At 36.2% G+C, this 15,613-nt stretch overlaps 1 protein-coding gene across 1 annotated transcript; it reads left to right on the top strand.

The window, feature by feature from the left end:
- Nucleotides 1–14,128: 14,128 nt before the first annotated feature.
- On the top strand, nt 14,129–15,103 carry LOC110688871. The gene has a single exon (XM_021865631.1). It carries the CDS (start codon nt 14,129–14,131, stop codon nt 15,101–15,103), a length of 975 nt encoding a protein of 324 aa, XP_021721323.1.
- The last annotated feature ends 510 nt before the right edge of the window (nt 15,104–15,613 follow it).

The following is a 15,613-nucleotide window of genomic DNA, read 5'->3' as shown; positions in this document are numbered from 1 at the left end:
TTTTATGCATATGACAATAACGTTAATCAAAATTACGCACATGAAATACTTAGAACTTTTCGAGTCTCATCCACTCATTCTAAATTATTGCCGAAATAAATTTCAGGAATTAAAATAGAAATCCTCCCCAGTGGAGTCGCGAAAAACTGTAGGGAATATTTCAAGCATTATTCCTAGCTTGAACCCCACTGTGATCATACACTAAAGTACGGTGGCGTCCAAAGGGAAAGAAGATAGAGCAAAAGAGTCGCCAACAAATTTTAGGAATTTGTAAACCGTTCACGAGGTGAAGGTTACACCCCTTAATGATCCAAGAGATCGTTAACTCCAATAGGTCTGGAACCATGACTAGTAGTTTGGAGATGATGGTACAAATTCAACCTAAAAGAGATTGAACTTGCCCTAATAATATGCCTCTACTTTATTCTGATCGTATTCATGTGCACTTTCTGACTAACATGCAATCAATAAAATTAACCCTAAACCTGTTTATCTATGTTGGTTGAATATAATGCACAAATAAAACTATTAATGGCGTTCACTTGAATTATAATCAAATTAACCCTAACAAGATTATTAATTATCTTATTAAGCGCGATTACAAGTACCAATTCCCTTTAAATATGCATAAAAGGCGTGATCAAGAAATAAAAATAAATAATCAAGCAACATAGTAATAATAATAATTACAATCATAATAATAATCACCATTATAAAAATATAATTAAAACAATCATGTTAAAGCATGAGAATAGCAAGATCCTAGGCATGATTCTAAAAAGATTAATAACAAACCCTAGCATGTCACTAAACAATAAAAATCAAAGCTTTAGCCCTAACATGATACTAACAACCATAAATATTAGGAAAAACATAAAAGGCATCATACTTTTAATCATACTTGATATTAAAGTTACCCTAGACATGATACTAGGAATTTATTGTTGTCACCCTAAACATCAAGTTAAGGAAAACATCCTAAGCATGATTTCTACATAATAACATCAATAAAAACCATTAAAGCACTTACTTGGATGCCTCGTACCTCTTTCTAATAACAAAATACACACGTTAGTAACTTCATGGAAAATAATAATTAAAACAATTAAATTAAATAATTGAAAGAGAGATTTGGGACCAAACCCTCAGAAATTTAAACCTTTCACGTCTAGGGCGAAGGTAACTTCGAATTTGGCTAGGTGTGTCTAGGCCTTGTGAATGCGGAATTTTGTATTTGAGAAAAGGCTAGTTTAGGAAAGAGAGAGAGAGAATATATCAAGAATTTCTTGATGAGAGTTGGTGAATCAAAACGGAGTTTTTAGAAGGCTATTTATAGAGAAAATGAGCCAAAAAAGATAGAAAATCGAAACAGATTTCTGACGCGCAAAAACAAGGTTAGCGCCAGGAGCTAATGACTGGCGTTTGGTGACAGGGTAAAGTCGTATCCCTTAAACAAAATTATTACCTAAATCCTCTAAATAATGTAGATAGGGAAGTAGGATCGAATCCACAGAGAAAAGAGTCTTTCTATTCCTAATTAATTAATATAATCTAGATTGTAAAGTAACCAAAATATAATAATCGAAGGAAACTAAACTATTATGAGTAAAAGTGGGAAAGAATAAAAGTAGGAGAAGAAACAATGAATAAAAGACCTAGGGTATAGGTTCACCGATAAATAATATCCCAGGGTAAAACATAATAATCAATCACCAATGCGTACATTAATCAGATCATAAAGAGCTTTCGCAACGTATTACAATCACACAATTAATTTATCGGTATTAAATCTCATCTTTCAAATCTCGACTCAACCATTTATAAATTAACCTACCTATTGAAACTAGACCTAAACATCAATTCTCATCTCTCGAATCTCGAATCAATATTGTTAAACTCATGCATAAAAGATCTGCGCAAATCTAGTCACAGAGCATTAAATCAATCAACAGGAAATTAATCTAGCATTGATAATCAACAATAATAAATTATCCCTTCATATTATTTATGGATCCCCACAAACCCTAGAAATAAAACTACTCATACATAATAAAAACTAAACTAATCAAGACAATTAAAGGAGACATGATCAAAGAAAGAGAGTAAATTACTGAAATTAAACCAAGAGTTATAGAGAGAGAAAATAATACTAAGAGTTTAAGAGGAGAGAGAAAAGAGTTAGAGAGATAAATAGAAAATAAAACTAAAACTAAAACTAATTTAAAACTAATGAAAAATTAAATTAAGAAAAGAAAAGAAAAAAAATAAAAACTAAACTACTACCCAAACTCCCTACCCCGTACTACCTCCTTATATAGGAAAAGAAAAAGAAGACCAAGTCAACTTCTAATCCTCTTCCTACTAAACCAAGGAAACAAATTAAATAGAAGCCTTTCCAAGAATTCGGTGTACAATGATGAGCCCAAATCAACAAAGCCCAAATATCTGAAGTAGGCGCTGATGATATCATCCCGATCGGGCCAAGACTCGCTCGATCGAGCCCGGTCAGTTGGGGCTGCGAATTGGGCTTCACTGCTCTCTTTTGTTCTTGGATCTGGGCTTTCAGAATTGATTATCCCAAGTTTCTTCACTTCTTTGGTCCGTGATATAATAACTTGTAAAATATTGGATCTCCTTTCGTATCGAGCCCTTAATCACCAGATTAAATTTCTCTAACTCTGCCTTGGGCTTAAAATATACAGTCATAAAATACGATCAAACTCCAATATCTTTGTAGTGGCTCAATAAGTTCGGAAATTGTCATAATTCTGCAAATTCCTACAAAATAATACCAACTCTACAAAAACATTAGATACGTATATTAGTAATAAAAATAGCTCCGTAGAGCTCAAATAAGCATAAATATGACCGTAGGACGGGGAATAAATATATATATATAATAGAATCATCAAACTCCCCCAAGACAAACCTTTGCTTGTCCCTAAGCAAAGCAATGAATAAATAAATCAATATTTCACCCCCAAAATAATTTAAATCAATAAATACGATTCAAGGTAAATCTGACAAACATGTATTAAAGTTAACTAATCAAATCCATCTAACTACCAATCTTCCCTAACAATTGTCATATAGAGCAAACCACAAGAGCATATAGAATTCAAGACTTGTGCTAACACACTCAACTCTCATTTATGTGGCGAGAAAAAGATGTACTAGATCGCTCTCCAACCAACCCCTTTATGTGAACAATGCCCTCCCAACTCACACTCTCGTGTGTAAAAAAAGATGTACGCTCAACCTAGTCGACTCGAAATATGTCAAATCATAACTTGCATTGATAAACAACACTTTCACATTCATACTATGCATAAAGGTCGGAAGGTCTTTGAAGCTTGTAATGTAAGGCTAGGGTAAAGGGTAGGAATCATTTGGGAATAAGTGAGAGAAAAGCTATGCTTAAAGGGAGCAAATCCTAGTAAAACCCATGATTAAAATAAATAATGATCAACATCTCCTACATAACCAACTCTAACATCCACCAAAAAAATACTCCAATCATAATAAACAATCCCAACTCTTACAATTTCACTCATAAGATATAATAATGAAGAAGTGGAGTGAATAAGCAAACTTTATTTTCCAAACTTGAATTTTTCATTGAGGCTCAAAATTATTTTTCTTTTGATCAACCTCCTACTAGAACATTTGAACATTTTTTCTCTTTTCTTTTAAAGTTCACTTATTTTTCAACATTTTTTCTGGAACTTCTCCTTTTTTTTCTTCATAACATCATTCTTTATTTTTTCAAGAAAATATAACGCTCAAACTCATCAAAAATAAACATGATCAACAACAAAACAACTTCTCAAAACCCACCCAAATTGTGCAAATAATAAGCAAACTACAAACTCCCTCACCTCACTCACTAATAGCTCCCCCAAGCCAAGCTTGGGACTAGTAACTGTTATGAACGGAACTGCGGGAACAAAAACAGTAAGAACAAAGTTACCGAAAATTAGACTGAGTCGCGGACTATGTCGCTTTCTTTAGAACATTCACGGCACTGCCCTGAAAATGTGCAAGCAGTTCGTACTAAACCGGATGTTCCCCAGGATAAAACAGCCTTTCTCTATTGTAATTATACCGGTGGAACTGCACAAAACCACCGGGCAACTAAACACCAAAAAGAAAAGAAACTGCTCGAGGGTTTTGTTTTTGTGAGGAAAAATAGAGAGGAGAAGAAGATTGCTTTCTGTATTTTTTGTATATTAAAATCAGGAAATCAACACGCCTTTTATAGGCAAAATTGCAACGTAACTGCTGCTGTTTAATTAGGCACTAATCACGCAATTAAAACGGTCATAAGTTGAACGTTCAAAACGGTTACAGAAGATTAATGCGTGGCAAAACGTTTAGCAAAAAATCAGTGAAACGTTTGCATGATTAACGCTCCATTAATCAGTTTTGAAAAAACGGTCAAATGTAATCAGTCAAAAACGTTTAGCAAAAATCAAGGAACTAATCACGCAATTAGCCTTGTCCAAAAAATAAGTTTATTTAATAAACCCGACCCGACCCAACCCAACCCGGCCCGGCCCGGCTCGGCTCGGCTCGGTTCGGTTCGGCGCGCGTGTGTGTGATAGATGGTTTACCATATAGGTCCTCCCTCTCCACAAAATGTGGGTAGCCCAAGGGCCACACCCCTTTAGCCCACTCTCTATATTATAAAGAGAGTAAAACTCTCATTTCCCACCAATGTGGGACTTTGAGTTTTTTCACAAAATTCACACACTACACACTTGTTGTTCCAACAATCCCCCACTTGAATTTTTTTGAAAACATTTTCGAGCAGAATCCATACATATATAGGTTGCGCATAAACAGAAGTGTTTTTCAACTTGAACTTCTACGTAGTGAGTACGATTCAGATTCAACAAGGGTGACTCGAAGTTTTGAACCCTATCTCTGACAACGTACCACACACAACCTACTCTTGGTGTTGTTCTAGACCCGTGCTATTTCGGCCATGCACGTCTATCCCAGTGTAGTGAATGCTCTAGAAATGCTGCCACACATTTCATAGGAAGCGGCCTAACTTCCACATTCACATAGGTGAATCTATCAAGAGTACTCCTGTAGCTTGGTACTCCACTCCAAATTGGAGTATAGATTTCATTAAGAGTTCCTATTAACTCATCCTAGATCGCTTCAGGAAATTATGTCTTTTGAACATATTCAACTCATATCACACCATAACTTGTTATTACCCTTTGAACCTATTTCTTGGGATCTCCAGTCCATAGGTTGGGTTACCATTATGTGTGGTTCATTCCAATGGAAATAGTCCCATTTTCTTAGAGGAAAAATGGACTTTCTCCCTAGCTAATCCTTTCGTCAAAGGATCAGCCAAGTTATTCTCAGTGCGTACGTGATCCACTCTAACAGCTCCGATAGAGAGATATTCTCTCACAGTGCTGTGCTTACGACGTATTTGTCGTCTCTTACCGTTGTAATAACGGTTCTGAACTTTTGCAATAGCCGCGGTACTATCGCAATGGATCAAGACAGCCGGTAATGGCTTTTCCCATAGGGGAATTTCACCTAGCAGGCCTCTTAACCAACCTGCTTCTTCACTAGCCGTAGCTAGTGCTATCATTTCTGACTCCATGGTGGACTGAGCCAAAATAGTCTGTTTCTTAGACTTCCAAGATACAGCTCCACCGGCTATAGAAAAAATATATCCACTAGTAGCCTTAGAGTCATCTGATAAGGTGTTCCAGTCAGCATCACTATAGCCTTCTAGTACAGCTGGAAACCTTTCATAATGCAACCCTAGGTTCATTGTCCTCTTAAGGTATCTCATGACCGTTTCAATAGCATGCCAATGCTCATTACCAGGATAACTAGTAAACCTGCCTAACAATCCCACGACATAGGCAATGTCGGGTCTAGTACAATCAGTGGCATACCGAAGGCTGCCAATGATGCTCGCATAATCAGATTGCCTTACGGCATCACCAGTGTTCTTAAATAATTTAACACTGGGATCATAAGGTGTACTAGCAGGTTTACAGTCAAAGTAACTATATTTCTTTAGGATCTTCTCAATGTAACGAGATTGATCCAAAGAAACTCCATTTTCTATCCTAGTAATCTTAATTCCAAGGATTACATTAGCCTCTCCTAGGTCTTTCATATCAAACTCAGCATTCAACAATAGTTTTACATCATTCACAGCATGAATGTTCGAGCCAAAAATTAACAAGTCATCCACATATAGACAAATTATAGTGCATATGTCATTCTCAAATTTTACATATATGCATTTGTCACTACCATTTATCTTAAAACCATGTGAGATGACTAAGTTATCAAATTTTTCATGCCATTGTTTAGGTGCTTGTTTGAGACCATAAAGAGATTTATCTAGCTTACATACCAGATGCTCTTTTCCTTGAACAACGAATCCTTCCGGTTGATCCATGTAGATTTCTTCTTCCAATTCACCGTTCAAGAATGCAGTCTTTACATCCATTTGATGTACTACAAGATTAAAAACAGAAGCAAGAGATATTAATACTCTAATAGATGTTACTCTAGTTACAGGTGAATAGGTATCAAAGAAATCAACATTCTCCCTTTGTCTGTAGCCTTTAGCTACCAAACGGGCTTTGAACTTATCAATGGTCCCATCAACTTTCAGCTTTCTTTTTAGGACCCATTTGCAACCAATTGACTTGCAGCCTGGTGGCAACTCAGTTAGATGCCAAGTTCGATTAGACTCAAGTGAGTCCATTTCGTCGTTCACGGCTTCTTGCCATAAATCTGCATCAACTGAGGTTAGAGCTTCTTGGAGGGTAGAAGGATCCTCCTCTACATTCAGAACTACAAAGTCTGGGCCGAAGTCTTTTGCTACTCTAGCCCGCTTGCTCTTTCTTAGTTCGGGTTCAGCATCCAAGTCTTGTGAGTTAGACCTGTCTTTAGGAATAATAGAGGAGGACGAGCCCCCACTATTTCTAGATTTAAAAGGAAACCTGTCCTCATAAAAATCAACATCATTAGATTCAATAATTACACGAGCATTTAAATCAAAGAATCTATATGCCTTACTGTTAATAGCATATCCAATGAATACGCATTCATAAGCTCTACTAGCTAATTTAACTCTTTTAGGATCAGGAATCCTAACATATGCTAGACAACCCCAAGTTCTGAAATAAGAAATGTTAGGTCGTTTATTACGAAGTATTTCATAGGGAAAAACCTTACTCTTAGTCTTTGGAATACGGTTTAAGACATAACAAACAGTTAGTAGAATTTCACCCCACCAATGATCAACAGCACCAGAATATAAGGAAATAGCAACTACTAATTCTGTAAAGGTCCTATTTTTCCTTTCAGCCTTTCCATTCATTTCTGGGGAATAAGGAGCTGTCCTTTCATGTATGATACCATGTGAATTATAAAATTCTACAAAAGCATCAGTATCATACTCAGTTCCACGATCACTTCGTAATCTTTTTATTTTCTTGTTAAACTGATTCTCAAATTCTGTTATAAACAACTTAAACATTTCAAAAGCATCACTCTTATTTTTCATCAAATAAATACAAGTATAATCAGAACAATCATCAATAAAGGTGATAAAGTATCGTTGTCCATTTCTGGTCAACGTTCCATTTAGTTCACAAATATCCGAATGAATTAAGTCTAATGGTTCTGAATTTCTAATCACTGATTTATGAGGTGTTTTTGTAATCTTAGCCTGACTACAAGAATCACATTTGTCAAAGTCATTGAGAGAGATATTTGGAATAAGGCCTAAATTGCTCATATTTTTTATGAGTCTTTTGTTCACATGACAAAGTCTAGTATGCCAAACATTAATAGTAGAACACAACATATAAGCAGAATTAGAAATTTTATTAACTTCAACATTCAGTTTAAACATGCCATCAGTAGCATATCCTTTTCCTACAAATATTCCATTCTTAGTTAAAGTAAACAAATCAGAACCTATGGTTTGTATAAAACCAGCCTTATTAAGCAAAAAACCAGAAACTAAATTCTTCCTCATTTCCGGAGTGTGTAACACATCTTTCAGAATGAGAGTCCTGCCAGAAGTAAACTTCAACTCAACATTTCCAACACCAGCAATGTTAGTGGAGTGGGAATCACCCAACAGTACTTTCTTATCATCGGTCTTTTCAGTGTATGTTTTAAACATCCGACGATCATAACAGACATGGCGTGTGGCACCAGTGTCTATCCACCACCCATCTGATCCACCAGTAAGGTTGATCTCAGTAATCATAGCCACAAAAGGCTCTTCAATCATGCTAGCCTGCGGAGGCACAGGGTTAGGCATGTTCCTGCACTTTCGTGCCATATGGCCTGGTTTTCCACATCGATAGCATAGAAATTGACCAGTACCATTCTTAGGGGGTTGAAACTGTTGTTTTCCATTGTTCTTTTGAAAATTCGGTTTATTGAAGTTATTCCTCCGGTTCTGAGGTTTGAAATTCTTACCAGCAGGTTTAAGTACTGCAGCAGATCGCCTAGGAACATTATTAGCAGAGATTTGTAAAATTTCTTCCTTTAGGTCCTGTTTTCTGGATTCTTCTTCTATACGGAGCCGAGTGATCAAACTCTCTAAGGAAAATTCCTTAGTCTTATGCCTGAGATTATTTTTGAAATCTTTCCAGGAAGGAGGCAACTTGTCAATAATAACAGCAACTTGAAATTGTTCATCAAGGGCCATACCTTCGGAAATTATCTCATGTGCTATTTTCTGAAGGTCGTGGGATTGCACTTCCACGGACTTATCATCAGTCATTTGAAACTTTAGGTACCTACTGACAGCATACTTTTTGGCACCTGCTTCTTCAGTATCATACTTCTTTTGTAGGGCATCCCACAAATCCTTAGCAGTGTTTTCCATATTATAATAGTCATAGAGGTTATCAGACAGACCATTAAGAATATAATTTTTGCACATGAAATCAGTTTCATTCCAGGTTTCGATTTCACTATTCAGATAAGGCAGTTCATCTTCAGGAGCATTATCAGGAATAAAAGGCCGAGGGGCTGTTAAAGCAGAATGAACTTTTTTGACAGTTAAGAAAAATTGCATTTTTTGTTTCCATCTTTTAAAGTGAGCTCCTTCAAAACGGAAGGGCTTGTTAAGGTCAGCAGACATAGTAATATCTTCGGTAGACATATAGTTCATACAGGCAGAAAATGAATGTTCTAAAATTGTTATGAACGGAACTGCGGGAACAAAAACAGTAAGAACAAAGTTACCGAAAATTAGACTGAGTCGCGGACTATGTCGCTTTCTTTAGAACATTCACGGCACTGCCCTGAAAATGTGCAAGCAGTTCGTACTAAACCGGATGTTCCCCAGGATAAAACAGCCTTTCTCTATTGTAATTATACCGGTGGAACTGCACAAAACCACCGGGCAACTAAACACCAAAAAGAAAAGAAACTGCTCGAGGGTTTTGTTTTTGTGAGGAAAAATAGAGAGGAGAAGAAGATTGCTTTCTGTATTTTTTGTATATTAAAAACAGGAAATCAACACGCCTTTTATAGGCAAAATTGCAACGTAACTGCTGCTGTTTAATTAGGCACTAATCACGCAATTAAAACGGTCATAAGTTGAACGTTCAAAACGGTTACAGAAGATTAATGCGTGGCAAAACGTTTAGCAAAAAATCAGTGAAACGTTTGCATGATTAACGCTCCATTAATCAGTTTTGAAAAAACGGTCAAATGTAATCAGTCAAAAACGTTTAGCAAAAATCAAGGAACTAATCACGCAATTAGCCTTGTCCAAAAAATAAGTTTATTTAATAAACCCGACCCGACCCAACCCAACCCGGCCCGGCCCGGCTCGGCTCGGTTCGGTTCGGCGCGCGTGTGTGTGATAGATGGTTTACCATATAGGTCCTCCCTCTCCACAAAATGTGGGTAGCCCAAGGGCCACACCCCTTTAGCCCACTCTCTATATTATAAAGAGAGTAAAACTCTCATTTCCCACCAATGTGGGACTTTGAGTTTTTTCACAAAATTCACACACTACACACTTGTTGTTCCAACAGTAACCAATAGGGCGAAATAGGCTTGTAACGTGGTTAATAAACAACAAAAAGTCAAGGCAACAACATGGGTAGCAAGAAGGGAACAAATGTATCTACAATATCTGGAGGCTACCTAAAAGAACAAATGCCTTCGTCCTCCTCAATGTGCATAATAATGAATCATATAAATATTACTAATAGTTGCAAACCAATACTCAAATTCCTTGACATACCAGGAACTATGGAACTATCATACATTTCCTAACCAAATCAACTAGTCAAGCACTATATTCACAAGTAGTTGGACAAAATTGACGCATGTTAAAGTTTCAAGGCAATCAAATATCAAATCATGATCAACTAATCCTCAATATTTATCATCAATAACCAAGAATCAAAACAATTTTGAAAAATTTTCATTACACCAAAAAAAAAAAAAAAAAAAAAAGAGAGAGGGTGAAAGATATACCAAGCGCACACGAGAACCTCCCCCCAAGCTAAATTAGACAATGTCCTCATTGTCTTAAAGGGAATCTAGTAGTCAATGTGACTAATTCTCATCATCACCACATCAATGTCACCAAAGCCTCGAGGATTGCAATGCATCTCTTTGGAACAAAATTGGGAAAGAAAGAAACAAGGTGTTAGTGGGAAAAAGTTCAAATTTGAGTCAGGTGCACTATTCTGATCATAACTTTTGATATATAAATGATAATACAGTGATTCTAACTGCATTAGAAACTAGAATTGAAGAGCTTTCCAACGACAGGTCACACGCAAAAATCAGATAAGAAACGCAAAAGTTATGGCCTGTCAAAGTTGACAAAGTTTGCAGACGCGAACGCGCGCCCGATCGGGCGAGCTCTGCCCGATCGAATACGAGTGTAGTTCCAGTAAAGTGCTAGTTTATCAAGGTCCCGCTCGACCATACTCCTTCTCTCAATCGTAAGAATTCAACGCCTTGAGTAACTTATCAAACGCTCCTGCAAACATTTCATTAAACACTATATAGGGCTTAATTACAAGCACATTAATCCCTACAAAGAAAAGGTTAGGAGCGCATAAAGAGAACTCAAGGTAGAAGGAAAAATCAAAAGAGAGAGATCACAACATTCTACTTCCTCCGTTAAAAATTTAGAATTAATAGAACGAACATGGAGATAGTCATTGTCTTTATCATCCAATATTGACTTGAAAATTCCACCCTTACGAATAACCTCATCATCAACAAAGGAATTTTGAACCACCGTTTCTACAACTAATGAATTTTCAATCACCGATTCGTCAACCAATGATTTTTCAACCACAAATTCTATAACCGATGGTTCTTCATCCTCAATAACATTCATATTATTATAGTGTCCATAGACTTTTTCATCAAGAGCCTTCCAATAACTTTCATTAGCAACTAATCGTTTCCGAATATGATCATATGTATATGGAAAGACTCTAAAATCATCTGGAGCACACACAAAAAACTCACTATAAGGGCATTCAGGATTTTCATGACAAAGACGTTGACAACTACAGTAGTTAGGTGCTGCATAAAAATTATATAATTTTTGTAGTGGCGTAAGCATGGATATTTTCAACTCATAAAAAAATTAAAATTAAAAATTAAAAAAAATCTAGACTCTAATAATAACTAGAAATAAAAATAAAACCGTCTCCCCGGCAACGGCGCCAAATTTTGACAGGGTAAAGTCGTATCCCCTAATCAAAAGTATTACCTAAATCCTTTAACTAATGTAGATAGGGAAGTAGGATCGAATCCACAGAGAAAAGAGTCTTTCTATTCCTAATTAATTAATATAATCTAGATTATAAAGTAACCAAAATATAATAATCGAAGGAAACTAAACTATTATGAGTAAAAGTGGGAAAGAATAAAAGTAGGAGAAGAAACAATGAATAAAAGACCTAGGGTATAGGTTCACCGATAAATAATATCCCAGGGTAAAACATAATAATCAATCACCAATGCGTACATTAATCAGATCATAAAGAGCTTTCGCAACGTATTACAATCACACAATTAATTTATCGGTATTAAATCTCATCTTTCAAATCTCGACTCAACCATTTATAAATTAACCTACCTATTGAAACTAGACCTAAACATCAATTCTCATATCTCGAATCTCGAATCAATATTGTTAAACTCATGCATAAAAGATCTGCGCAAATCTAGTCACAGAGCATTAAATCAATCAACAGGAAATTAATCTAGCATTGATAATCAACAATAATAAATTATCCCTTCATATTATTTATGGATCCCCACAAACCCTAGAAATAAAACTACTCATACATAATAAAAACTAAACTAATCAAGACAATTAAAGGAGACATGATCAAAGAAAGAGAGTAAATTACTGAAATTAAACCAAGAGTTATAGAGAGAGAAAATAATACTAAGAGTTTAAGAGGAGAGAGAAAAGAGTTAGAGAGATAAATAGAAAATAAAACTAAAACTAAAACTAATTTAAAACTAATGAAAAATTAAATTAAGAAAAGAAAAAAAATAAAAACTAAACTACTACCCAAACTCCCTACCCCGTACTACCTCCTTATATAGGAAAAGAAAAAGAAGACCAAGTCAACTTCTAATCCTCTTCCTACTAAACCAAGGAAACAAATTAAATAGAAGCCTTTCCAAAAATTCGGTGTACAATGATGAGCCCAAATCAACAAAGCCCAAATATCTGAAGTAGGCGCTGATGATATCATCCCGATCGGGCCAAGACTTGTTCGATCGAGCCCGGTCAGTTGGGGCTGCGAATTGGGCTTCACTGCTCCCTTTTGTTCTTGGATCTGGGCTTTCAGAATTGATTATCCCAAGTTTCTTCACTTCTTTGATCCGTGATATAATAACTTGTAAAATATTGGATCTCCTTTCGTATCGAGCCCTTAATCACCAGATTAAATTTCTCTAACTCTGTCTTGGGCTTAAAATATACAGTCATAAAATACGATCAAACTCCAATATCTTTGTAGTGGCTCAATAAGTTCGGAAATTGTCATAATTCTGCAAATTCCTACAAAATAATACCAACTCTACAAAAACACTAGAAAACGTATATTAGTAATAAAAATAGCTCCGTAGAGCTCAAATAAGCACAAATATTACCGTGGGATGGGGAATAAATATAAATATATATATATATATATATATATATATATATATATATATATATATATATATATATATATATATATATATATATATATATATATATATATATATATATATATATATATATATATATATATATATATATATATATATATATATATATATATATATATATATATATATATATATATATATATATATAATAGAATCATCATTTGACGCTGATTAAATTTCTGACGCGTTTTTTAAAATTAGATAGAAATTAACCGTACAGGAGGATAAAATCGTATTTTCCTCAAAAACATTCTTTTATTCTGATTAAAACTCTAAAAAGTCAACAAAAGTCAATTTATTAATGCCAAATGAATTAGGAATGAAAAGAACCTTCTAGAAGAATCTAGAAGACTAAAACCATTCATAATTGCATTAGGAATGATAAATCCATATTAGGCCCTCCTCTAGATCATTGGGCCGCATATCAGGCTCAAACCGGGCCCGGCTTAGTAATTTGGCCATAACTTCCTCATTATTCATCGGAATTGAGCTTATAATATATCGTTGGAAAGCTCTTTTCATGCCCTATCCAACTACACTACTATTGACCCATTTCATGGACCAACCAAACTGGATTGGATGTTTTCTTAAAATAGGTTTTCAAAAACAGAGAGAAAAGAAAAGAAATTAAAACTATCCGCAACACTAGACTTTCCACACTTTCACTTCATTCGATTACGATTTGATGTGAAAGGTACTCATCACCGGGTTTGGTTTTGGGGAGACACAAATGGGTGTCTACAAGATGCGTCCCCAACGATGAGGTTCAAATCCTTGTGGTGGGCATATGAGTGCTCAAAAGACCGCCTCAAAGGTTTTACAATCTATGCTTTTTTGGCCTTCTCTATTCAAGGAGGCTTGAATTTTTGTTAAGAATTGTGATAGATGTCAAAGGATGGGGATTATTTCTAGGAGGGATGAAATGCAGCAAAACCCCATCCTTGAGCTTGAAGTTTTTGATGTGTGGGCTATATATTTCATGGGCCCTTTTGTTTCTTCACATGGGAACAAGTATATTTTGGTTTCTGTTGACTATGTCTCAAAGTGGGCGGAGGCCGTGGCTTCCCCTACGAATGATTCTAAGGTAGTGGTTAATCTTTTCAAGAAAGTGATTTTCCCAAGATTAGGTGTTCTAAGAGCCATAATTAGTGATGGGGGGTCATATTTCAAGCACCACACCTTCGTTCGACTTCTTGATAAATATGGAGTGTCTCATAAGTGGGGGCTTGCTTACCACCCTCAAACGAGTAGTCAAGCGAAGATCACCAATAGAGAGATCAAGGTGATCTTGGAGAAGACGGTTGCTAGAACAAGAAAGGATTGGTCCTCTAAACTCATCGACTCTCTATGGGCGTATAGGACCGCCTTCAAAACTTTAATAGGGCCTACTCCCTATAAGCTTGTCTATGGGAAAAATTGTCACTTGCCCGTAGAGATGGAGCATCGAACGCACTGGGCAATCAAGCAAATCAACTTTGATCTCCATAGTGCGGGTGAGCAAAGGCTTCTAGAGCTACATGAGTTAGAGGAGTTGAGGATGAATGCCTACAATAGTGCAAGCATGTATAAGGTGCGGACTAAGGCTTGGCACGACGCTCAAATTGTCAAGAAGGAATTTATCAAAGGCCAAAAAGTCCTCCTATTCAACTCCCGCTTGAAGCTTTTCCCGGGCAAGCTTAGGTCAAGGTGGAGTGAGCCGTACATTATCACGGAGGTGTTTCCATATGGCGTTTATGAGATTTCCCAAGATGGGCATACTCCATTTAAAGTGAACCGTCACCGGCTCAAGCCCTACTACGAAGGATTCTCAAGTGATGAACCAATTTCTGTGACTCTTCTTGATATGCATCATCAATTTGACCCTCCTTGATCGATTCAAGGAACGTTGAGCTAACGACGTAAACCAAAAGCGCTTCCGGGAGGCAACCCGAGTCTCTAACCCTTTTCTCTTTCTTCTTTTCTTGATGCTTTGTTATTTTCCTATCTACAATGTTGGATTGTTGGATTTTTGAATTTTGATTGTGTTGGAATTTTTGGTATGTTTTGCATTAGCATGATAGTATGGTGTTTAGTGTGTTTTGAAGAGGGGTGTTTGTGCATATTGTGTTGCAAAATTAGCATATTTTTGAAAAAAGCTAGGTGGTTCGACCAAACTCCCTGAAGGTTCGATCGAACTTTTTGTAAGGTTTACCCGAACCTTCTTGAGTAAGGTTTACCCGAACCTTCTTGAGTTCGGTCGCACCTCCTCTGGAACCTAAATTTGAAAACTTTCTGCCAGAATTGCAGAAATTAAGAATCTAGAGTAGGTTTGACCGAACCATGGGGGGTTCGACCGAACCTTAGTTCACCCAAACATTACTGTGTTCGGTCGCACCTGCTC

Source organism: Chenopodium quinoa, unplaced genomic scaffold (genome assembly GCF_001683475.1).
Source record: "Chenopodium quinoa cultivar QQ74 unplaced genomic scaffold, ASM168347v1, whole genome shotgun sequence".
Taxonomy (NCBI): Eukaryota; Viridiplantae; Streptophyta; class Magnoliopsida; order Caryophyllales; family Amaranthaceae; genus Chenopodium; species Chenopodium quinoa.
Note: the sequence above shows the minus strand (reverse complement) of the source record. Positions and strands in the feature narration are given on the sequence as shown.